The sequence below is a fragment of the Dendropsophus ebraccatus genome, chromosome 7 (assembly GCF_027789765.1).
Source record: "Dendropsophus ebraccatus isolate aDenEbr1 chromosome 7, aDenEbr1.pat, whole genome shotgun sequence".
Lineage (NCBI taxonomy): Eukaryota > Metazoa > Chordata > Amphibia > Anura > Hylidae > Dendropsophus > Dendropsophus ebraccatus.
This window is the reverse complement of record NC_091460.1, coordinates 40,336,394-40,362,017: the sequence shown is the minus strand read 5'-3', so window position 1 is coordinate 40,362,017 and position 25,624 is coordinate 40,336,394. Positions and strand designations below refer to the sequence as shown.

Sequence of the window (25,624 nt, the reverse complement as noted above, 5' to 3'; positions counted from 1 at the left end):
TGGCCTCCAAATGGGGTTTTCTTCTACTGGCCCTTTGGGGCCTATGACTGTCTCAGAACCTCTCGCCCACAGAAGTTTCCCTTGTGCCCTGGTGGGTCACGCTGATCATGAGCATTATCTTGCTTAAAGGAATGATAATTGACCTAAGGACATCAACCAAAACATCATGGAGACACCATCAGGTGTTCCAAAACATCAGGGAATTTAGGAACATTGCCCCCATGGGAAGACAAATATACAAAGATATTGGGGAGACACCATCAAATATTTCTCAATGTCCGTGAATTAGCTAGACCTTCTGCATATCTAATATGTGACATGCAATGTACTGATGAAATACGGTGAACCCTGCTATACTAACATCTCCGTTTCCTCTACAGGTCATCCTCATACTGACTAAATACTATCACGCGGACATGGGGAAGGTCCTTGAAAGCTCTTTATGGAGGTAGGATATATTATTATGGCTATTGGAATGTTATATTGATACTGTAATGTTATATTGTGACAATTGAGAAACTTCATTGATTATATGTATGGAATTATGACGTGTTATACATTGGCATCAGCTGTAATGGTTCATGGATGTTGGCATTGCAACTGTAGTGTTTGATTGGCAATGGTCACATAGATAATAATGTCAGGGAATATAGCCTGTTGTAGTGGATCAGGATTGTATAGATACTGTACATTTAATATGGTATAGTGAAGGACAGCACTTTGCTGATGGTGGCGCATGTAACAGAAATCACTCCAATAGTATAGTAAGAAGGAGTCCCGACACTCACCAATATACAGTAGTTCTTGCAGTTTATTAATATACCCTGTAGAACCAGGGAAATAACATAGGATGCGTTTCAGCAAGACTGCCTACATGAACTGTCAGTGTCCTATGTTATATCCCTTGTTCTAATGGATATGTGAATAAACTGCAAGACCTATTTTGGTGAGTGTCTGGATTTTTTCTTACAATATACATTTAATGAATAAATATTCCGCAACCTCTATGTTCTATATATGCCTTAGGGATAAGAACCCTGTGCACCTGGTCTGCCTGATGTCCAAGCTGTTGTGAACTGTAATAGAACATCTATAGTTGAGTCTCATAACTATGGCTCAGAAGGCGTCATACAGAAGTTTATGGCATGGACTACTGGCTATATTACTTCTAGAGCAGAACAGCCCTGAAATGCGACATCACACAAAGTCCAATATGCTGCCATATAACATGCTATAGGCATGTAACGTCCTATAAAATGTTGTACGGCACTGCGTTTCAGAGTTATGTTCACATAACATACTATTTTTTAAAAGAACGGCCATTGTTTTCCATTATGACAACAACGGTTCTTTTCATACTGAAAATGCATTAAAGAACACCAACTGTTGTTTTCACACAATGTATTAAACAATCCGTTGTTTTGAGTGCCAAACAATGGCCATTGTTCAATGCTTTGTGTGAAACCAACGGCTGTTGTTCCATTGACTTCAACGCATTTCTTTGCAGTATGAAAAGAACGGCCGTTCTTTTAAAAAATAGTACGTTGTGAACATAGCCTTACTGTTATAGAAGTAACACCACTATACATCATCTATAACCAATAAAACATGCCATAAGGTTCTCTATACTGCTATGCAGCCTTCTATCTGTGTATGTAAGGACTATAGGTCAATATGTATTAGTGCATATGATGTTATACCTTTCTTAAAGAAGTTCTGTCAGGTCATGTGATACTTTTTGTAGTTTCTTGTATTGTCCATGGACTTACTTACTGGAGTATTTGTTCTTAGAAATCTGTAATTCCTCCTTTATTCCTCCTGTTTATTCCTATTCTATAGGGTGTCGTCCTATACTCCGCCTATTTGTACATGGTGTAAGGGCACTACCCATTGACAAGGGAAATGGTAACACCCAGTTGTCAGTTTATTTGTACATTTCCAGGAGGAATAACAGAGGAACGTCACAACCCAAAGTTCTAAGAAAAGTTTTTCCTATAACAGATGGGTACCCTTTATAGGGGTTTTCTTATATTATGGTAAAAGTACGATATAATTCAGATCTCAGTAAACCCACATAGCATTTTTATGCTTCCATTACTCTATATCATGAGTATTTTCTAGGCTTTCATGCAGAATATTAGTAGCAGATGCATTGACCTATTCACTATAGAGTTGGATTTCTGCAATGTGCGGAGCTTATGGGCTGGATTGGAGATACAGATGTAAAGAAGGGAGATAGCGGCATGCTACCAGCTCAGCCCCTCTGATCCTGATAACCCAGCGTTTCAACTCTTTGTGATCCCGCTGCTCCATTGACTCATAGCACCAATGGTTTTCATATGTGTGGAGAATTATGACAACAGCAAACACATGTTATATGCCGCTCGGCACGAGGGGAAACCTTAGCTATTTTATAAATGCGTGACTATAGGCCTCTGTGAACCATAGACATAAAAATGCTTTACTAAGCGATATGTTATTTAGAGGATATTGCTTTATAAAGGTGACGTGAATGAACGCTGTTAGCCGAGACCTTTCTGAATTTTCCATCTGGGCTGCATATGATGGAGGCAGCTATAAATGTCTATTACTATATGCTGAGGCTGTATGTTCTCACAATGTACCGCAGCCATTGTCATCTCTGGGAGGGCATTGGAAGCAACAAGGACACATAGTGACCCAGTCCATTAAAAACAGTGGAAAAGTACTTTGTCTGTATGTGCAGAGGTAGTTTTATAGAAAACAGGGCCCTGGATGGACCACAAGCTATTTAGAATGCTGGTTTAAAAAATGTAATATCATATTATAACTAATTCCTATACCGCCACATAGTGCCAGTATGATACAGCCCACATAATAGTGCCTAATACTATAATATTTATTTTGGGAGACTTCACATAGTGGAAATTTCTGCAACTGTCCTATCTATCAGATATATCCCTATACAGATGAACAGAATTGATTATCAGCCGCAATTCTGAGTACAATTCTGGAGTGCTGCAGTAATTTCTTCAACTGCTTGATAGATAAATAGATAGATGATAGATAGATAGATAGATAGATAGATAGATAAATAGATAGATAGATGATAGATAGATAGATAGATAGATAGATAGATAGATAGATAGATAGAAGATACGTGGGTGCCAGTCCAAGTTCCAACCATGAACTTCACTTAAATAGTCAGGTAATTCAACGGCACTCCAGATTAGATGCAAAAAAGTGTTCTTTTATTCCATATCTCAAAGTGCAGCACAACAATGGCCTACATTGTTTTCTATTGCTGTGCTGCCTTTTGAGATATGGAATAAAAGAACACTTTTTTTTGCATCTAATCTGGAGTGCCATTGAATTACCTGACTAGATAGATAGATAGGAGATAGATAGATAGATAGATAGATAGATAGATAGATAGATAGGAGATAGATAGATAGATAGATAGATAGATAGATAGATAGATAGATAGACAGGAGATAGATAGATAGTAGAAGAGAAGAAGCAGCACTGCTTAATGTTGTATTGGTGGTGCCAGCGGACCTTGATCCAGACCAAATATCGTAATAAGTATATATGCAGAGAATCCACAGCACTCCAGCGTAGTGAAAAAGCTCAACAAGCTGTGTTTATTCAGTCAATTCATAGTGCAACACTCCAAGCCCAACGTTTCACTGACTCTCTGTCACCATTTTCACGCTTGAAAATGGTGACAGAGAGTCACAGAAACGTTGGGATTGGAGTGTTGCACTATGAATTGACTGAATAAACACAGCTTGTTGAGCTTTTTCACTACGCTGGAGTGCTGTGGATTCTCTGCATAGATAGATAGATAGATAGATAGATAGATATGAGACCGATGGATGGATAGATAGGTGTATAAGTAGATAAGTAGATATGAGGATGGGTGGATAGATAGATAGATAGATAGATAGATAGATAGATAGATAGATAGATAGGAGATAGATAGATAGATAGATAGATAGATGAGATAGGAGATAGATAGATAGAACAGTAGATATATAGATAGGACAGTAGATAGATAGATAGATAGATAAGAGATAGATGATAGAACAGTAGATAGCTATTAGTTGGTATCTATACTCTCTCCTGAGGCCGCATATCTCCGCTCTCCTAATTGATGACGCTGTAATGATCTTTGCACAAGGAGTCTCTCGAGCTCGCTACTTAAATATTTAATTAAATAATGCTATTAATATTGACCTTTCCGTGGTCTCTCCAACTAATGTGAGAAGATCCGAAAAAAAAGAGATAATTTAACACCTTCATTACTTTTCCAAGGCATTTCCAGGATACGGATGCTGTTTGGAATACCCTTAACTGTTTCCCATTGACTCCCCCATTATTTATGTATAGCCTTATATCACATGTGTTCCTTATTGTTGTTCTTTTTCCACTCAATAGCGCAAAACTGGACATCACTTCAGGTCTTAAAGGGGACGGCCCCCAGCCCGAGCCTCTTATAACCCAGCTCATCTGTTGCTAGTTGTTAACAATTCTCAAGGCCTGAAGTGCACTCGGGGTGGCGGGACACGTAAACCACCATTCTAATAAATTCTCCTTGTGTAATGACTGAGCTGTTTATTATAAGAGCCTAGGACTGTATACATTGTCGATACAAGACATATCTAATAAAAGTTTCCACATCTCATCACCCTGTTGGCACGTCCGCCCTTTTATTCTGGGAATGTAATTAAGTTCTATTATTAGATAAATAAAAGATAAAACATCATATTCACGGGCCGGCTTGTACTCCTGGAGCTCAGCCAGATACTGCAAAGAATTCTCATTATACTCAAGGTACAATGGCCAGTCAATATTGGATTACTTTTGGCAACAAGACTGTGGCATTGAGGTGTTTTAACACATTTAATTGCTTTACTCTCATAATAAAAAGTACTTAAAGTTACATTGTGGCTTTCACCATTAAATCCGACACCAGACACTTTCTAAAATTAAAATATTGCATGAAGGCGCTCGCAGCCGAAACGCAAAACTCACAGTTTTAATTGAATTTCTCCAAAGAGCTGGTAATTTGAGGATGTTACGGTGTGTCGGACATACTGGGCAGGAAATTTACTCATATCCAACCTGCACAAAGTCTAATTGCAAGTTAAAGCAATTAGGCGGCTTCATGTAATATTGTCATGTAAATCACTTGTAGGGCCTTTCCTTTTTCTTTATCGCCGCTGCTTTGTGTCTTTCTTAATACACGAGTCCCATTTTGCTGATTTAGGGGACAGTCCATTTAAAAAAAAAACAAACTAATTACAATTAGTAATTTACGTACTGACCCGGAAATACGCTGCTTTCCACTTTAGTAGAACATCAACTCCAACTCTTCCTAGGAATCTTGAGCTCTAGTTGACAAGGTATACAGGACTTAAAGGGGTACTCCCCAAAAATTTTTTCTATTCAACCTGTGTTAGGCTATGTTCACACTACGTAAAAGTACGGCCGTTGTTGCCACCGGCAACAACGGCCGTACTTTGTACGCCTGTGAACACTGCCTAAATTTCTATGGGATCCCGGCCGGAGGGTATACGCTCTGTCCGGAATCCCATGCAGACCTGCAAATAACTGACATGGAAAGATCATCCGTCTGGTACTGCAGGATGATCTTGGCAGAGACCAGCTGTTCTGTGACGGAACGGCCGGTCGTTCACATAGTGTGAACATAACCTTATACAGATTTATAAATTACTTCAATTAAAAACAAACAAACCTCAAGTCTTCCAGTACTTATCAGCTGCTGTATGTCCTACAGGTAGTGGTGTATTCTTTCCAGTCTGGCAAAGTGCTCTCTGCTGCCATCTCTGTCATCAACTGTCTCCTACTGCTCTGGACAGTTCCTGTCACCAACAGAGGTGGCAGCAGAGAACACTGTGTTAGACTGGATAGAATACATCACTTCCTGCAGGACATATGGCAGCTGATAAGTACTGCTGGAAGACTTGAGATTTTTAAATAGAAGTAATTTACAAATTTGTATAAGTTTCTGACACCAGTTGATTTGAATTTTTTTTTTCTCTGCGAAGTACCCCTTTGAGTGGAGCACTGGAGTCATGACATCACAGATCACATGACCTGCAGCTCAACTGGGAATTTTCATTAAAAACTTGTTACCTGGAAACTGCCATAAAGCAGATTATCCAATGCTGAACGTTTTCACTTGAGCATTTTATATTAAACATATTATTATATTTTATAATGTGCTTTTATTCCCTAAGGGTTTTTTTTCCCCTGACCTTACAAAAACACAATAAAAGCACTGTATAACCGTTTGATGACCAAAAAAAGTATTTTGTTGGCGGAGCAAAAGTAGCCGAGCGTTGGTCTCCTGTGAAGAATATCGTTGGAGCTCAGTTGTTGCTGGACGGCAGGGCCCCTGCTTTAACTACCAGGAGAGAAACTTCTTATCCTTTTAGTTTCACCCCTTAGATGCTGTGGTCAAATTGTGACTGTGGCACTTAAGTGGTATCTGGGCATCTATCACCTCATCGGCACCCAGTCAACACAATTGTTGGGATGCGGATAGGATTCTATGGCAGCAGACTAATGAAGGCCCACAGGTATACCATGTGCTACCGGACTGTGCCTCCAGCATAGTATTGATCAACAAAGAAATATATAACCCTTTTCAATCCCACCCATAATCTAAGCTTGTTAGTAATAGGTTTCTTTACATTAATTGGGCCGTTTGTCTGCAGCACATCCTAACTCACACCCTAAAGCTGCAGAAAATTCCCACTTCCAGGTCCCCTTGATCCCCTCCTCTTTCCAGGTCCCCTTGATCCATGATCTCTGTCTATTCTGTTGCAAGGCAAGCTGTAATGCCTCATCTGTACCACTTCATACCACTGATATCACACCAATCAGTGAGCACCTAGCCAAGGGATGGGAAAACAACAGAACAGTGACAGCCTCATGAGCAGTATAGGAGAAAGGAAACACAGTTGTTTAATCTCTTTCACTCTTTCTAATTTATCTATGTGGATGGATTGATAGATATTTTGTTTACAATGTAAACTAGAAACATATTGAGCCAGCCATAGGCAGATACTAGAAGATGAGGCGGACACTTGACAGTTGGCTCTGAGGTGTGATGGGAAATGTAGTTTCTTGGCCGGCACCATCTTGGATATAGGCCCGCTTTTAGAAAAACTTGTAACTCAGGAACGGCAGCAGCTAGAAAGACATCAGATGGCTCAAAATACTCAGAAGGACTTGGTGAGTAAGGTTTGGGAGCATTTCATTTTTTAGCTCTTGAGTGGAATACCCCTTTAAAGATAAACCCTTTAATAAGAGAGGAGGAGAAGTTATCACTGGCTGCACATTTTCCCCACAGCGACCACTACAGGACAAATGAAGTATTACATGATGAGTCCTCCAGACCTAAAGCAGTTCTCAGCCCTGGTTCATAGTGGGGGAGCTACTATTGAGAGGGTCTCTTCTCTGTGACTTTTATATGCCCTAATAAGTTGTCAAATTGAGACAACCCCTTTAATGAGTTAAAATGCTGTCTGCTTCCATGTGTAATTACAATCTAACTGTAAATGTCCCATTAGCATTAACCTAGACCTTCAGAGGCTTTATATTTTTACTATCCTGTTTCATTATATTTGTAAATCATATTGGATAAGAGAATGTACCCGAAGGCCCTCCCGTCATACATTTATATGAGTTCTCAGACAATCTGGAGCTCAGTTTACCAGAAGTTAAATGTTTAATTGCTGCTTCTAATGCGTCTTCTTGATGTACGGCCTGTACAGGGGATTTCAGGCGGCGGGCTAAAAGCTTCTGTTAAACTGAAGTATTTGTTATATGTGCAGTGAGATGTGGCTGCGGCTAAGAGGGAGCCGTCTTCTTCATACAGTTGCTATGAGGAGGTATGAAAAATAGAATACATAAAAGCAAGAATATTCAGCTGACAACTTGTTTTGTTCCGGAAAGAAAATTTTGTTTTTAGTGCCGTAGTTTAGTACAGTAATATATCAGGTCTGACATGAAAAATAACTTTAAAGCCTAATTTTACCTAAAAGTGAAATGAATACAGCAGAATATGAGTTGGGAATTAATCTTTGTCGTGCAATGTTAACCTTATCTGTGCTGCAGCTTCTTATCTAAGGATAACGGCCTTCAATATAAGCCTTGTCCATAATGAAATGCCCTAGAGTATCATGGTCCCATATTTTCGTATCTTGAAAAAAAAGTTTAATCATAGTTATAATGTAATGTGTGCGCAATCCATAAAATGCAATGTATAGGGCATTCAGCAGTAGCTGCCACCACTGCATGTCACACTTAAATAGATGCACATAGTGACATCAATGCATGGGAATAGTAGTCGCAGTGATGTCACAGTACAGTAATCATGGTAAGGCTATGCTCATACAATGTATGAGACCAGCCGTTCCGTGACCCGGCCGGATGACGGAACGGCCGGTCTCTGAAAAGATCATTCCGACCGGTACTGCAGAACCGTCTGGATGGTCTTTTTGGCTGCGGTGTTCTGATGCGGGTGCATCCATGAGAACTCTCCATAGCACACTATGGAGTGAGCGCTCGAAGCCGCTCGCTCCATAGTGTGCACTGACATGGGTTTCTGCGGCCGCTATTCACTGAATAGCGGCCACAGAAAACTGACATGTCAGTTGTTTGCGGCGCCGCGGGAGATCCTGGCCGGAGCGTATACCATGTGTATACGCTACAGCCGGGATCCCATAGAAGGAAAGGTAACGTATATTTCCGTAATAAGTACAGCCATTATACAGTATAATGGCCGCGGTTTTACGAAAATATACATTGTGTGCACATAGCCTAACAGTATATGCACAGTACAGTACAGTACAGTACAGGGGTAACGCATAGAGATGATGTAACAGTGTTGGAAAGTTTTAAAAGGATTGGCCTACTAATAGCATTTAATAGCTATGCACAGTATATGAGATAACTGATCGGGCCTCTGACTGCTCACACTTCCAATGATCTCAAGAGCTAAGGTCTTCAAGTGCCTCAATTCACAAGCATAGTATCACACCGTTCACAAGGGGCACTCAGGGACCTTCACTCTTAAGATCACCGGGGGTTTGGTTGGCTAGATGTCCACCATTCATAAATAATACACACATATAGGTGATAAAGAATGTTAAACACAATTGAAAGTTATCCCCTATCCATATAATAGGGGTTAACTAGCTTATCATGGGGGTCTGATTGCTAGGACCCCCACTCATCACAAGAACATTATTATCCTTGGAATAATGAAGTGCACTGTGCATATGTGGCTTGCGTTCCATTCTTTCTCTATGGGGCTTCTGAACATTGCTGAGCTCAGAAGCCCCTTAGAAGATAAATGAAGCACTGGCCACGCACACATGGTGCACTCCTTTCGTTCAGGGGGTCATTTAATTTCTGTTCTTGTGATCAGTAAGGGTCCCCATGATCAGCTAGTTATCACCTATCCTATGGCTACGACACAAATTTTAATTGTGGGATAGCCCCTTTAATTGCTTTAATACCCTGCCCTAGGGATGATCATGTTAATCAGACTATTAGAGTATGAGCACACTACGGAATCCGCACAGATCGCCCCCGCTCATGGCTGCGCACATTTCTGCCCTTGCCATAGACTCCATTCTATGGTTGGGCGGATTCCGCCGTCCATGTAAAAAAAATGAATCGATCATAGAATGGAGTCTATGGTACAAACGGAAATTCGCGTGGCCGTGAGCGGCGGCGAGTTTCGGAATCCGACGCGGGTGATCTGAAGGGATTCCATAGTGTGCACATACCCTAAGAATAGTAGACTAGGATCTTGTTGTATAAGTAGGACAGTGTTATGGGACAATTGGGAAGATCATCAAACTGCCTGCAGTTAAAAAAAAATGCCCCTTTTAAAAAACAAAAAATGCTTTTTATTAATCGGGTCCATCAGGTTTTCGTTCTATACAGTATACTGTATGTTTCTTCTGGAATATCTCTTTGGAATCTGTTTAGTTCCTCTATATATTTATCATCACCAATGGACATACACTTTATCAGAGATGATACATGACTACCCTTAACTATACCCTGTCAATGCCACCCCCCTAACCTTGCACAATACACCCATCATTGCTTATAATATTTTCAGTGCTTGTGCTGAGTGGGCACATTATGAATGTATGCGTACTGCACTGTAAAGTCATCACATAAGCCATTAGCCACCTGGCTACCGCAAACGTTGGCAAAGACGGATCATTTAACAGATGTGATCACCTCCCCCCACCCACCTTATATAAATCCCCATCATTATTTTCTGAGGAGATAAACATTTGTTTTGGACCGATAAGTCGTGCGTGTGCAAAAGCCTCGGCATTGTCTGCAAAGCATCATGGACTGCCTGAAATATGACAAGAACGTCTTGTGGTTTTCTTTTATGCACCGCTGGATTAATCAAGTAAGATTTTCTGCATTAGGCCTACAGCATTTCTTTCTTTGACCTGCTACATATGCAGCTCGCCAATAAATCAATCTCGGGGTGGAATTATACTAGGAGATGGCAGTCGTTCACTGTGGTTGTACAGTTCAATGATTTCGAGTCAAACTACCAGTAATTAGCTGCTATGCAGTATGCCACAAGATAAAGTGACTACAGATGGTTTTCTCCTGCCCACTTCATTGCCCAAAGCCAACGCAGCAGAACAAGCGGATGTATTTACCCATCGATGCGGCCGCTGCTGCTTTGTTTACTTACATACGTGCCGAAATCTTCATGTGAAAGGGTATGAAGACTATCACGACCAATTATATTTTTTATTGCTCCATTGCACCTACAATAAAAATTAAAGACTACAACCTTTTTGTGACTATAGCTATCATGGAGACCTATGTGTGATTTAACAGACTAGAGAAAAACGCAGTGTAGTCCGATCCCTTATTTGTAAGATGGCAAAAACATTCTTTTAGGCTGGGTTCACACTACGTATATTTCAGTCAGTATATGTATATTTCAGTCAGTATATTTCAGTCAGTATTACAACCAAAACCAGGAGTGAATTAAAAACACAGAAAGGATCTGTTCACACAATGTTGAAATTGAGTGGATGGCCGCCATTTAATGGCAAATATTTGCTGTTATTTTAGAACAACGGCTGTTATATTGAAATAATGGCCGTTATTTACTGTTATATGGTGGCCATCCACTAATTTCAACATTGTGTGAACAGATCCTTTCTGTGTTTTTAATCCACTCCTGGTTTTGGTTGCAATACTGACTGAAATATACGTAGTGTGAACGCAGCCTTAAGGTGATAAAGGATTGGATCAAAGTCCACCTTTGACCTGGTTAAAGATCAGCTTAGAAATAAATTAAGGAAAAGTTAGAGAAGTACCGGAGACTGAACTGTTGGACAGCTCTAATGACAAAGAACCGGATACAGCAGCTGGCACTTTATGTGAAAACAAGGAGGTTGCAGAACAGAAATAGCAAAGTTTTTTAAAAAAAAGTTTTTAATTAAGCCCAACAGTATAGAGGAAACACAATAAAGAATTTATACAAACCTGTCCCCGTGCCACCTCAGCGCCGCATTACCACTCCCAGATCCCTGTCGGCCTTCTCCAGCTCTGCCTTCTGCAGTACTACAACCTGCTTAATGGATTGCCCACTCGGTCAGTCAGTGACTGAGGTGGGACAACACTACAGTCACTGACTGGCTGAGCGAGCAATCCATCAGCCGGGTTGGGTACTTTTCTCAGAGTCATAATGGAGCAGGAAGTCAGGAGAAAAAGAGTTCCGGCGGCTGTCAGACAGCTGGTGATGCAGCCCTGCAGGGACACTGAGGTGAGTAAGTATACATTATTTATGTTCCCCTCACCCCCTGCCTGCACTGTAGTTTTTTTTTTATTTTGTAGGACTTTTCCTTTAAGTATAAAGCTAGTTTCACATCTTGTTTTATGCCCCACATTAGGTTATATGTTACTAGCCAAAAATAGGTGCTGATGTATAGCCGACATGTTGACAACAGGTACAATGACTTAAATGGGCAGAATAAAGTCATATTGTGGCTATATTCTGTCCATTTCCCATGCTTTTGATCCCTTCATACACACTGTAGACATGGAAATAGAATACAGTCACATTGTAGTCCGTGTAACCATTGGCAGCACGTAATGCTGTACATCAGCATTTCTAGGCCCATTGGGAAGAAGACAAGAAATGATTCAGTATCTTCAAATAAAAGTGACATACATTGTTAATACTTTCTTATGTTGCATGCAGGAAACATGTGAGGGATCCCAATCCCGCTTCTGGAATGGGGAACACATGATTATTTATTGCAGCAAGATACAGGAGAGGTAGCCATGCTTATGTATCCACTAAAGTCTTGTCTTGTGACTACTTTTTAAGTTATTTTTTTTTAACCAATTAGTTTACGAATTATTTTTAATAAATTTCACACAGGTTGTGTGTGGTATTACAATTCAGCTCCATTCACTTCAATGGAACTTAGCTACAAATCCCAAACTGAGGACAAGAGCAGTGCTGTTTCTGGAGGATGTTTTCTTAAGCCTGGATAACCCCTTTAAGTAAACTTACAGATCATGACAATACATAAACATCAATTTTTGGCTTATTCGTTCCTCTTTTTGCCATGGTTGATAAGATACATATTCTTTTCCATTTATTTTTTTGCCAAACTCTGAAGGTCATTTCAAGAGCTTAGATATTGAAATGGTCGATATAAGGTCAGCCTGGAATAAAAATCTGATTAAAAATGCAAGGGCTAGAGATTACTGTGACCAGAGATTGATTTTCAGTCGCTTTCCCCCTAAAATAATATTTCGGAGGATAGTGTGTTCAATTATTTGTGGATAACCGGACTGAACTGTCATGGACTGATGATTTAGGATTTCGCCCCCTCCTTATCTGTTCTCTTTACCACATGCTGTAATGTCTGTTTTCTAAAATTCCTCCAAAATCAATTTATATGACACAATTTCATCTGGCAAAGGAATGTTAGATAGGATTAGAATCTTGACATAACTTGGAAGTGGCACAAAAGGAACAGCTGCAAGGAATGTAGAGTCACACAGAGTTCTGAGCTCCACGGCTACTCATGTGAATCACAACCGCTCCAACCTCCTCAAAACAATATGGCTTCCGGCGCTATGAATTTTAGGGGAAATCATGCTGTTATTTAATGAAGCGGGGATGCATTAAAGATCGGAAAAAAAAATAAGATTAAGAGTAAATCCATGTAGGGAACGTATTCTACAATTTGACAACTTCATTTGAACATTGTAATAAAATAACATTAGGGAGGTTCTAATGTTACATTTGATTATATTATGGGAATTTACAATTAATGGAAAACTATAAAGTGCACTATAAACATTATAATGCTAAAGTACAATACAACTCCCTTGGTTTTACTAAGTGCAGTTTTATAATTGTGCAGTATTACTTTCCCCCTCCGGGAGCACTGCCGGGAAAATATGGATTTCCAAGTTGCTGTTTTTTTTTTTTTTTACTGGACCACCCTGATCCTTCCCTGATGGATTGAAACCCATCTAGTAAAATTATTACCCCAAGTACGGTTACTGCAGTATGTAATATGGGATATATAATTTATCCCACTAAAACCACATAAATATAGGAGATATCTGTTGGCCAAAAGACACATTTACTTTTTATCTGAAGGCTAGGCCTACGTATTAGTAAAAGATACTGGCCAGGAGGTAATACTTTTTCTCTACATGGTGCAATGGGGGCACTGACGATGCAGAAGAGAGCAGGGCCATATCACGTGGGTGGAAGAAAGGGGCAGGAACTGTTCACTACCCGTGCTGCCTATTTTTTTTTTCTACTGCCACACCTGGCTTGTAATGCCTTCCACACTGGAGGGCATATATCTCCAAGTCCACAGTAGACACAGCCACAATAAAACAGAATGAGACCACCACAGTGCCCCATAACACAGACAGCCAGTGTCCCCATTAGCCCAATCAGCCTTAAGGGAGGCCATCCTATCACTATATGTGATATGTGTTGATCCTGGATTGGAAAAGATATGTTTTGGGATTTGGGCCCCTGACAATGTGGCCAGAAAATTCACCCATCAATACTTAAAGGTTCACACTCCCCTGGTATCCTCCTTCTTTGGTGTCCCCCGCAGCAGCTTCTAGCCTGCTTAGCTAATCCCTGACTGAAACGGAAAAGAGCCACGGGCAGGGATTGACTGAGCGATCTATCACTCCCGAGGCAAGAGTGACAGCCCGCCCAGCCAATCACTGTTCACGGCACTGTCCTCTCTCAGTCAGCAATTGGCTAAGCGGGCTAGAGGCAGCTGGAGACTCCTTAGACCCGTAGGAGGACATTGGGAGAGCTCGGAGAGGGGTGCATATCCTTCTTTTTAATGTGTATTAAAAGTTTGGCTGCCATCTTTGCAAAAAGTTTGGTTAGGCACCGATGAATCACTCTAGTACTAACCATCTAGCTATAGCTTGGCTAATGTGACTATTTTTAATGCTAGCTCTACTTCCACATTTAGTGCCACCCATGCTGCTAGCTCCTACTACACAATCATCTCCTCCCTTATTGACAGCTCCACCTACACTGCTAGCTCCTCCTACACAACATCTCCTCCCCTATTGACAGCTTCACCTACACTGTTAGCTCCACCAGTGCTGCCTAAGACCCTTTAGCCCTGGGCCCTGGATCTTTTGGGGGATTACATCCCCGCAACCCATACTTTAAAGAGTTTGTAAATGCAGAAAGAAATCTCAAGGAATACATTTCTTATAACAGAAAATGTCATTTTGGGAAAACATTTTTTTTTACCTCGTGCCCAGATGGGCTTTGCCCGCTGCCAACATCTCCAAGGATTGGTTACATAGGAAAGCTGAGTGATCCCATGTTCTGTAGGAAATCCATCTGGAAATCAGCCTCACTCTTGCTCGGGGCTAATATGACCCTTTAATATAATTCATAGAAGTGTTTGCAACAAATTCCAGGAGTTGGATTTTCAGTAATGGAGCAATTTCTTCTTTGAAATGATTCCACTTAATATAAACTGAAGGGACAACTGTGGACTGCGGAAAACCAGAACAATCAGCTCAATGTGAAGTATTACGCCGCACCAGGGGTCCCTACGGAGCACACTTCTAAATAAACATGCTTTTCTTAAGCATAGAATCATAGAGCGGAGACCACCGAGGGACTGCAGATTATTGTACTGATGGCAAGATCATTCATTCCCTAATTCCCTTATTAATAGATGGCAGTATTTATCCTTTAGCTCCAGTACATGAGAAACTATGGGGACTTCTTCAGGTTCCATGTAAATAAAATAAAGCACCGGTTATCTTCCTTTTATATTTGACCTCCTGTGGATAAAGGAATAAGCACAAACAGCAGTATAGGAGGTATCTGGGCACGATATAGAAGAATTACATGGAGCCATAGGAATATCTATCTATCATCTGTCATGGGTCCAGTCTATCTATCTATCTATCTATCTATCTATCTCCTATCTATCTATCTATCTATCTATCTATCTATCTATCTATCTATCTATCATTTGCATTTATTCTTCCTACTCATACTAGCACATATCAACACCATGTAGGCAGCAATCCTTACTCCTTATTCCCGAGTCAATTTCCTCATGTGACCTTAGGTCAACCTTTTCACAGTTGTATAGCTATTAGAATTATGTATATAATAAGAATGGTGTTTACCAGTCCATAGTTTTCCTTTGCACAGTGGTATAAGGTGGCTAAAAAATGTATGAACGTCATGAGCTATAGGTCATTTATGACTGGAGTCCACAAATGGTATTTGTCAGTTCCATATCATGCTGCAGACATAGGCATGTAAAACAAATGATAGCTGATGGCTGTTTGCAAAGTTATACAAGGATGCTTTCCTATAAGTGTAAGAGTAGTAGAGGCCAGTCTGAGCTGCAGCATGCATGCCTCCTTCCTCCCCCACACCTACCTGGATTTGTATTACTGATATACAGGGCTCAGTACTGGGCTCCAAACCCTGGACATGAATCATGTAGGAAGGGGTGGAGGAGGGAGGAGGCATGCATGCTGCAGCTTAGCACACCTTTCGCAACTTTAGCACTTAGACAGAAAGGACGATTTTATAACTTTGCAATCAGCTATATATATTCTCACAAAACTGTATATTGAATCTAATACTAAACAGATTCCCTTAAAATTAGCTCATTGTGGATGTTTAATGAAGGATGAATGGTTGGAGTGTTTTTTTTTCTATAGGTCACATGGTGATTTTATTAAATAAGCCAGAATTTCCCTTTTAAGAAGCAACATATGACATCACAGATCGAGAAAAAGAACTCTCCACCATAGTTGATTTCTCATGTTCTCTATGCGCTCACAGTTCTGCTTATGACATTCACACTGAGTTGCAGCTAAGAGGGCTAGGCCCTAAATCCATTTTTCCCTGACAAGTTTTGTACATAAATATATCTCCGTTCAGTGAATTTCTCCTACGATTTATTTTTTTCTCTTACAGTTGACCTTTTGCTTATGTCAGTGACAAACAGACAAAACTACAGCACAGAAGTGGTAATATATCACAGCCGTAATGGCAAAACAGGGGAAAACAATGTTCTTGTTCTGCATGAAAGAACCATAAAATTATTAGAGGCTCTTGTTACAATAATAGATTCAGACATGTATCTGTACAGAAGAGGATTAGATACAGACTGAATGGAACATCTGATGGTGAGACAGAAAGATGGAAATGATATATGCAGTGTCCCAGAGCGGGTGTTACAATCCATCTATAGCATGTTGGTTGGTATTTCTGGGTATGTAGATGCTCTGGGATGCAGGTAGTATTATGCTCTCTCACCACTTGGTGTCACTGTCTAGCACAGCTGAAGGACAGTTACAAAAGGGTTAACTTTAAATTTGACTGATTTAATGTATTCCCTCTGTAAGCCACTATATGTTCAAGTGACTAAGAGACAATCCCTGAGCTAGGCGCCTCACATTTGTCCCTCCTCTATTCCTGTGTCCTATTAAAGATCAGATTGTCTCCTGATGTTGTTCCTGCCCAATCAGATAGCTCCCTGCGGATATATAACATGAGGAAGAGCCAGTTTGGGGCAGATTAGTTCCAGATTTCAGTCAGAGTGTATTTCACACAAGAGTTGTTCCTGTTGGGGAGTACTGACCTGTTTATGGGGACTCTATCCATCTTATCTATGAGAGACTTTTATGTTTTTTTTTCAGCACCTCAACCGTAGCCATGTCGTGCTAGTGATGCTCGCTGGGCAGTATATATATATATATATATATATATATATATATATATATATATATATTTATAATTTATTTACATCTAGGGATGGGTACTTTCCAATCCTAACCACTGTATAAAGTGCCTAACACCAGCATAACACCACCAGCTACACTGCATGCATTTGACATGAATGAGTAAAACAGCCACCTTGGGTGTTTTTTAGTTTTCCAGCACCTTCCATAGGCCACAGTCAAGCCAGAAGGGGCTGGCAGACCAATGATCTTGAGGTGGGACCTGTATCTATCAGACATTTAAGGCATATCCTTTGGCTATTCCATACATGTCCCAGATGGGTATACCACTTTATCGCTAAACTGTTTTTCAGACATTACTACCCTAGATCAATCTACTATCAGAGAGAACGAACAAAGCAGTCAGTAACTTTTTACCTACTCTAGGTCACAAAGGTTTGCCATATTAAACTCTGCATTTCCCTAGACCACCAGGGAAGCAAACCCTAAAGGTATATTCCAGTTTATTTACAAACCCAGCTACAACCTGCTAGGGCTATAAAATGACAAACTAAAGCATACTCCCCTCTCCCGATTCAGCACCGCTGCCCTGTCCGGTGTCGGTTTACTTCCAGATAACGTTCTCTCCCAGCTCTACTGATAACGTTCCAAACCCCAGTGATTAACTCTGAAATAAATATTTTTCTCCTTATTCTCTATTGTCTGTTTGTTTTTTGTTTTTTACTTGTTACCAGAACCTTTTATTTTCTATTCACAAACACTTTACCTAGGGTAACCGCTCCTAAAGCGAAACTTTGGAAAAAGGTTTTATTGCATTATATTTACACGAAACACGTCTCACCGATCTACAAGATATGTGCCTGGAATGGAGCGCTAAGGATTTTAAAGCCCGAAATACCTAAGATAGAGTACTTCAAATGCCGAGATCAATTTTACAGCCATTCCCGGTTAGTGCGCCTATAAATGACTCTCAGGACCGAGTCCTGACATACAGCTCCTGTGTGTTGCTTCTACTGGTGAATGATGGAGCAAACTGAGCGCAGTCACATAATGCAGAACAATACAGATGGATCATTCAGTGAAGCGGGCAGAAGGTAGGCAATAGGGGAGGTGAAGGTCGGAAAGGCAATTTTATGTCTATAGCTCTACTATAGTTTCATGTATTCTTGTTAACATATAATAGAGTTGTCCCAGTGTCATGGGTCCAGTCTATCTATCTCCTATCTATCTATCTATCTATCTATCTATCTATCTATCTATCTATCTATCTCCTATCTATCTATCTATCTATCTATCTATCTATCTATCTATCTCCTATCTCCTATCTATCTATCTCCTATCTATCTATCTATCTATCTCCTATCTATCTATCTATCTATCTATCTATCTATCTATTTTTTTAAATGTTTTTTTCTATCTATATGTAAGTAGATATGATATGAGATAGGAACTAAACAGATATGAGAGATCCATCTATGAAATTTTGAAAACATTACACGCTAAATGCTAAATATATGAAGCCCGACTGAGTCAATTCCCTCTCGTTCCCCACACAATCCCATTCCCCCGACCTTGCTTTACATGATTACTATGCCTGATTATTTATTTAACACCCGGTCTGTTGATTGATGTAATATCCAGTTGCAGAGAATTTCCAGAAATCGGCTAACCGCTGTTGACATTGACTCCTTGGGTACGGGACACGTTTCAATAACAGCTGCTGCTTTATCTTCCATCTAGAGAAGAAGGGACAGGCTGGAGCTTATAAAGTACTGCACTTAATGAATCAACACAGGAGCTGATTGTCAAAATTATATGGCGGAGAACTATCGAGCCCTGCACGGCCTCTCACTCCTGTACGTGCTGATAGAGTTAGACCTGAAGTGGAGTCGGGGATTCGGTACATGCTATAATTTTATCTTGCATTAGTGCTTAGACAAACAGATTATAGCTTTTCCAATTTTGTAAAGTGTACCGAGCAATTTCCTATCTAACAAACATGAAATATCAAGAATATACAGCCGGTGACATTCCTCTTCTTTTCAAGTATTCCTTATGTAACTAAGCACTAGACGTCTTATACTGAGCAACAGGCAAGCTTTATTTTTTTTTTTTTTTCAGTTTTAGCCTTAATTTTAGCCCTTATTATATTACCATATAGTGGTAAAATAGTGTGTAGCATATTCCCTTTCACATACTGCCATGTTATCCCAACTTTGATAGTGTAATCCAATTCCCAAATAATATCTGCGTACATACTCGGAAGTTTTAGGCTTTTTGCATACAAAAATAACTCCAACTCACCTGTTCGAATACTCACTCTAGTAGTGTCTTCTTACTCTGGCTTTCACCTTGGGTTTATTATTAATCCATAATGCAAAATGACCCATACTATATATTATGGGAAGCTGTGCAGATACAACAGATGCGTTCAAAGCAAAACTTTGTGTACCGGCATGGTTTTCCACCATATGATGCCATAGGCAACCCTGTAGAGAACGGGTCCTAGGCATGTATCCATTTTGACACAGATCATGACCTCAATGTAGAATCAAAATGTTGTCTTCACCTGCAATCACCCAACAGCCCATCTGGATGGAGACCACAATGATCTAGGGATCTAAGCATACAGTAAAGAGATTCTCTCTGCTTTTTTCTAATGATCGGTAGGAGTCCAAACATCTGATCCCAATTAATCAAAACTATTGACATGTATGTTGTTTAGAGTCTAAAGGGCTCACTCCACCAACCCATCCATGATAATACCTTGTGTTATTTAGGTTTAATATATACACGCCAATCTTTCAAAACTAAATCTAATCCAGCCATCCAGGCAAACAACCCCAGCCTCTAATAGTAATTTCTGGATACTGATTTATGAATATAGAAATGGACTCATCCATGTTCTTCTATAGGATTACCACTATATGACCTATACGCAGTAGCCCCCCTCTAACACCACCCCTGTACCAACTAGATGGTAGAAGGTAACAACAGTGGTATATGCCCCGTGTGCTGGGTGCCAGAAAGGCTACCAGAAAAATACCATAGAATGTATATTACTCAAGACTAGAGTGTCAAAATTCCGGGCTGGGCAGTCATACGAACCATATCCAACAATGTGCCAAGCAGAGCTGAATCGCAGATGAGTTTTCACCAAATGTGATCATTGGCTGAACTTCTAATCTATTAAAACTGGGTGAATGTGTACGGAACTCAACAGGAAAGGTTTCTTATTGAGGAAGCACCAAAAGGAAGTATGGAGATTTATAGGCAATGCATTCGAATTTGGAGAAGGAAAGCGGTCCCCTGCTTCCCTTTTTTGAGGTTTTCCTTTCAGCCAGTGTTTGTGTTCCTTTTAGGCTGGGTTCACACAATGTATTAGCAACCCACAGGTGCAAGATCTTACCGTATATACTCCCCCCGGTGTACACACGATAAAAACCTGCTCCGTAGATATTGAAAAATGAGGATCTTGGCAAACTTTTTGATCTTGCACCTGTGGGTTGCTGTTGCACTTTTTGTTTTTTCGTCTGTACTTTAGCCACATGCAGTGTGCAACCTGCAGTGGGAACAGAGGCAGAGGTGCTGACAATTTTTCCTTTTTTTCACACAATGTATGACAGCGGCCGTTCTGTGACACAGCTATGTCACACTACGGGCGCTGTCTTTAAAGTTCATCCTGGCCAGTACTACAGTACCGGTCAGATAAACATCACTTTATCTTAATTGGAATAAGGCGCATTCGGGTGTGCCTGCGCTTCAATTAACCATAGCACACAATGGGAAGTGCGCCGGGAAGCCGCACTTCACATTGTGTGCACAGTCTATTCTGTGCGGCTTGCAGACACCAGGGGTGTTTGGCTAGATACAGATTGTGGATTTCTAATCTCCAATCCTTTGTATATGTATTTTCTATGTCCTTTTATAAAATACACCATATAGACTGTAAATAATTGCGACTCTTACTCCCCCAACAACCCTAGTGGGAACAAGACTCTGAATCCTTTATCACATTCGCTTGGAGCAGCCGCACACTCTGTGAGGGATAGGATCAGCGGGATGGATGCTGTAGAAGGGGTTTTAGGAGCGGGGATTGTTTTTATTACATAATGATGGCGGAAGCAGGATGCTTTTCAGAGGAGTGTGACCCCCAGGAGAACGTCCTGCATGGTGTGCTATTTCAGCTGATAAAAGCAGCGTGGGTTCTGTGATATTTGTTACAGCCCGGGGTCGAAAAACATAGAAGGAAAAAAATATTGCAAGATTTATCACATCAAAAGAATTTCCTTGCAGCATCCTAAACCCTGAGCTGCTTTTGTGTTGCTGTGGCACAGCACTGATGGCTGATGTAGTGTTTGTTATTGTAGCTTACCGTCTCTGCACAATGAGCTCAGAAGTGGAGCAGATCTTCATTGATGCAGGTGACGGCACGCTGTGTCTGTGTGTAGCAGGAATGGTGTCACTTTAGGCTTGTGTCTTTACTTCTTCTGTCATCTGCCTTTAGAACATAACTGTGCGCTCGACACTGCGATGTATACAACTACTGGCAATAATCATGGAGCCGCCACACTGGGAAGATGTTTACTGAGCTTTGAAACTTACATGGTACGTTTATTTAAAGCATAGATCATGAAGTCAGAATGTTCCGCTGTTAAAGGAATTATAGAGTGAAAATCTTTTTCTTTCAAATCAACAGGTTTCAGAAAGTTATATAGATTTCTAATTTACTTCTATTTAAAAATCTCAAGCCTTCACATACTTATCAGCTGCTGTATGTCCTGCAGGAAATGTTTTCTTTTCAGTCTGACACAGTGCTCTCTGCTGCCACCCCTGTCCATATCAGGAACTGTCCAGAACAGGAAAGGTTTTCTATGGGGATTTGCTGCTGCTCTGGACAGTTCCTGTCTCGGACACAGGTGGCAGCAGAGAACACTGTGTCAGACTGAAAAGCAGCAGCTGGTAAGTACTGGAAGTAAATTACAAACCTATATAACTTTCTGATAACCATTTATTTCTCTGGTGTACCCCTTTAAGGCCATATTACATGACCCGAGCCATGCTCTAGATGAGCGCCAATTGTCTAGATCATAAAGCCTATTACAGGGCTCAATGGTTGTCCTGCCAGGGCTGCACAACCAATCACTAGTTTGTTTGTGTAGCCCGTTGCTTTAATCAGCCATGGGCTGCACATGTGACAGCTCTCTTTGGGATTGTGACTCCACAGCTGGGAATTGTTGTACAAAGGTCTGTGTACATCTGGAGATTACCAACTTGAAGGAAATGATTCGAGGAAAGAATTAAAACTTTTAGCCAAGTAGCTTTCTGTAGAGAAAGGGATCTATCTACTAAAAAGCTAGAAACAGAGAAATAGCTCCAAAAAAAGTAGTAAATTGGACTTTCTAATAAGATAAACCCTGCTCCAGCCAAGCAAAGCCTGCCTGAAATCATTTTTTGGAAAGTTTTACCCACCTAATAAAGATAACTGTGAGCTCCCATTTTGGAAGCTACCTCTGTCTCATGTTATGTTATGTGCATGCTCCCATCAAGGGCACTGCAGCAGCAGGAGACATACAGATACAGGGAATGCCCTGGTTATCCTAATGCAACCCCCTATTACACAGTGCCCGCCCAAGAAATGTGGAAGGTCCGGTGGAGAACTCCAGCCATCTTGACTGCAGTGAGTCACACTGTGAAACTGTACAATGACCAGACCTTAATTGTTAGAGGGGTATTTTACTGAAACATAACTTTTGGCGTGTTGCTGCTTATTGTGATATGAACAACTCCTTCCATACTTGTTATTAGTTATTCAGTCTCCTTCCCCCAGTTCTGATCTGCTGCTTTCTGCTAAAGACACAAAAAAATGTGTTTGAGCTGTTCTTTCGGCTTCTGCTCTCAACCCACTCCTTCCATCTCCCTTCCGAGACGGCTGATGAAAACAAGTCCCTATCTGCAACTCTGTAATGCCGAAAGGATTAATCACAGTGAGTTAAACAGCAATCTGACCTCAGATTAACGCTCCCAAAAAAGCTACACAGTTGCACATAAGGCCTGCCAGAGACTTGTTTACATCAGCCGTCTCAGAAGGGAGGGGGGAGGAGGGGAAACCGATAGTAAAGTTCACACACAGTTTTTTGTGTCTTTAGCAGAAAGCAGCACAGAACTGAGGACAGGAGACTGAATAGATAATAAAAAGGATGGAATTGTTAGTCTCATTATGGGCAGAAGCATATCCAAAGTTATGGTTGAGTAGAATACCCCTTTAAGGACAGTTACCCTCATTGTTCACCCATTTACACTATTGCACTTCTCCTGAGCTGCTGCACGGGGCTAGAGAAAAAGTTGCATTAGTTTTCAGTTAACAGAAGGCTGCCTTGTGACCAAAATGAATATAGTTTTGATGAGTTTTCTGAGAGCGTGACTAGGAATGAATCAATACTTCTTAAAAAAAAAAAAAAAAAAAGGCATTTAGCTGAATTAGCACAAAAAAAAATCTAGTGTCAGAGTCTGACATGCAGAACACTGAACCTTGTAACAGACAGAGGTAATTTATCCTCATTTATACAAACTTATTTCTGCATTTAATCCACGTCCAGTCATCTCTGTGAAACGTTAACAAACTGCAGAACTTGCTGGGAATGAAACAGATGAAAAATTCATCACGACCTTTGTAGAAAAGGTTGATTGCAATGATGTCCTGCCAACATATAGTTCATTGTTTGTAAAAGTCCTATTGTAGCAATAGTGTACGGGTGTTTGTGTAATACAGGGTTTATAATACACTGCATAGATATAGAGGTACATGATCCAATGATTTCACCTCTGCTATCGCTAATCATTCAGATACTCATCTAAAATATATTGCCAGTATATCTTTTAAAAGTTGACTCTGATGTCCATCATATCTCCTTAAACCGCAAATTTTCTAGGTAAATCAGTGGTGGATTTGTTGCCAAAACTTCCGCGACTGAAAGTCAATCTTTTGAATGGGGTTATTTCTTAAGGCGATTTTAGCTTTTTGGTGCCCCCATTGGAAATCAGAAGGTTTATGTGTAGATGGTTTGCAGAGTATATTAGTAACAGCAAATTGTACTGTATACCTCTATATAATAGTGATACAATTGTCAGGAGAAATTATGAAAGGAAGCGGCACTCACCCAATATAAATTGGGTTTTGCCTTACTAAAATGCACTCGCTCCTTGTATCACCCCCGTGTTTGGCATTTGATATGGAAAATTGTTTAAAATTTATCAAGGCCTCCTATTGATAATTTTTGTGCAAGGACCTCTGTTTATATTCGGAGAGTGCCACTGCCTTTCTTTGTTTCTCCTGACAATTGAATGCATTCTACGTGGAGCAGAGCACCATCTGAGGTCTGCCATGCATTAAAGTGACCTGACGGGAAATAGTAACTTCGATGCTTGGCTATATAGAGCAGTGCCGGATTATTCTTCTTCATAATAGTGATACCAAATTATTACTACTTTCCCACTCCTGACTACCTTGCATTTCACATCTGTGTCCATCTGTCATTTGCAGGTCATTGGGTCAATGAATCCAACAGTACAGGGTGAGAAAGATCAGAGGATGTTGCTAAGGATGCTAGACAATGTGATTTACTACTCACGAGAACATGGATTTTTTTTTAGGAACTGTATAGTTTGTCGCCCGAGGCCAGATACTCATCTTGCCTCATGGCAGATTTGTCATGTTGTCTCTGCAGCAAGCACAACAAATCCACTGATTATAAATTTCCCCTGAAATATATAGCTGTATTATTAAACTGGACAGCTCCATTCTCATCACATTCAAGCCTTCTATAGTATGTATATCTTCAATATCAGCGTCCAATGCATGTCCCTCTATAGGCATACATATCTCACATATAGCCTCTCCATATGTTTTCATTAGAAATGTGTAAACTTCTACAGTACACAACCAAAGTGTACCGACATATACCAGCGTGATTTACGCTCCTTAGGCATCCATGGGTGAATAGAGCCCTATAGACGAGTTTGCTGAATACTTCAAGGAATCTAGCGTGATGCAGACAGAGCCTTATAACTATTTCTGCTAAAAACATTGGTAAGGCAAGGTGATCCATCTTTAAGGTCAGGAGCTCTGATGCGATCTATCCCTGGACAGACCATTAGTAAGGTACAGTAGTCGTAGTCTATCTCAATGCCAGGAGACTACACATTCATTGTTCTTCTATTAGATATCAGGAAAGCTGTTCTGCTTTTAGCACAATGCCCAGATTCTGTCCTTCCTAATAAATTGCTGTTGTTTTCATAATCTTCTATAGAAGTC

At 40.4% G+C, this 25,624-nt stretch overlaps 1 protein-coding gene across 1 annotated transcript in view; it reads left to right on the top strand.

Annotated features, from left to right (window-relative positions):
* Positions 1-25,624, top strand: part of SORCS2 (sortilin related VPS10 domain containing receptor 2) — a 647,363-nt gene that overhangs the window by 201,784 nt on the left and 419,955 nt on the right. The window contains 1 exon segment of the mRNA XM_069977381.1: positions 381-448. Coding sequence (XP_069833482.1) covers positions 381-448 — 68 coding nt within the window.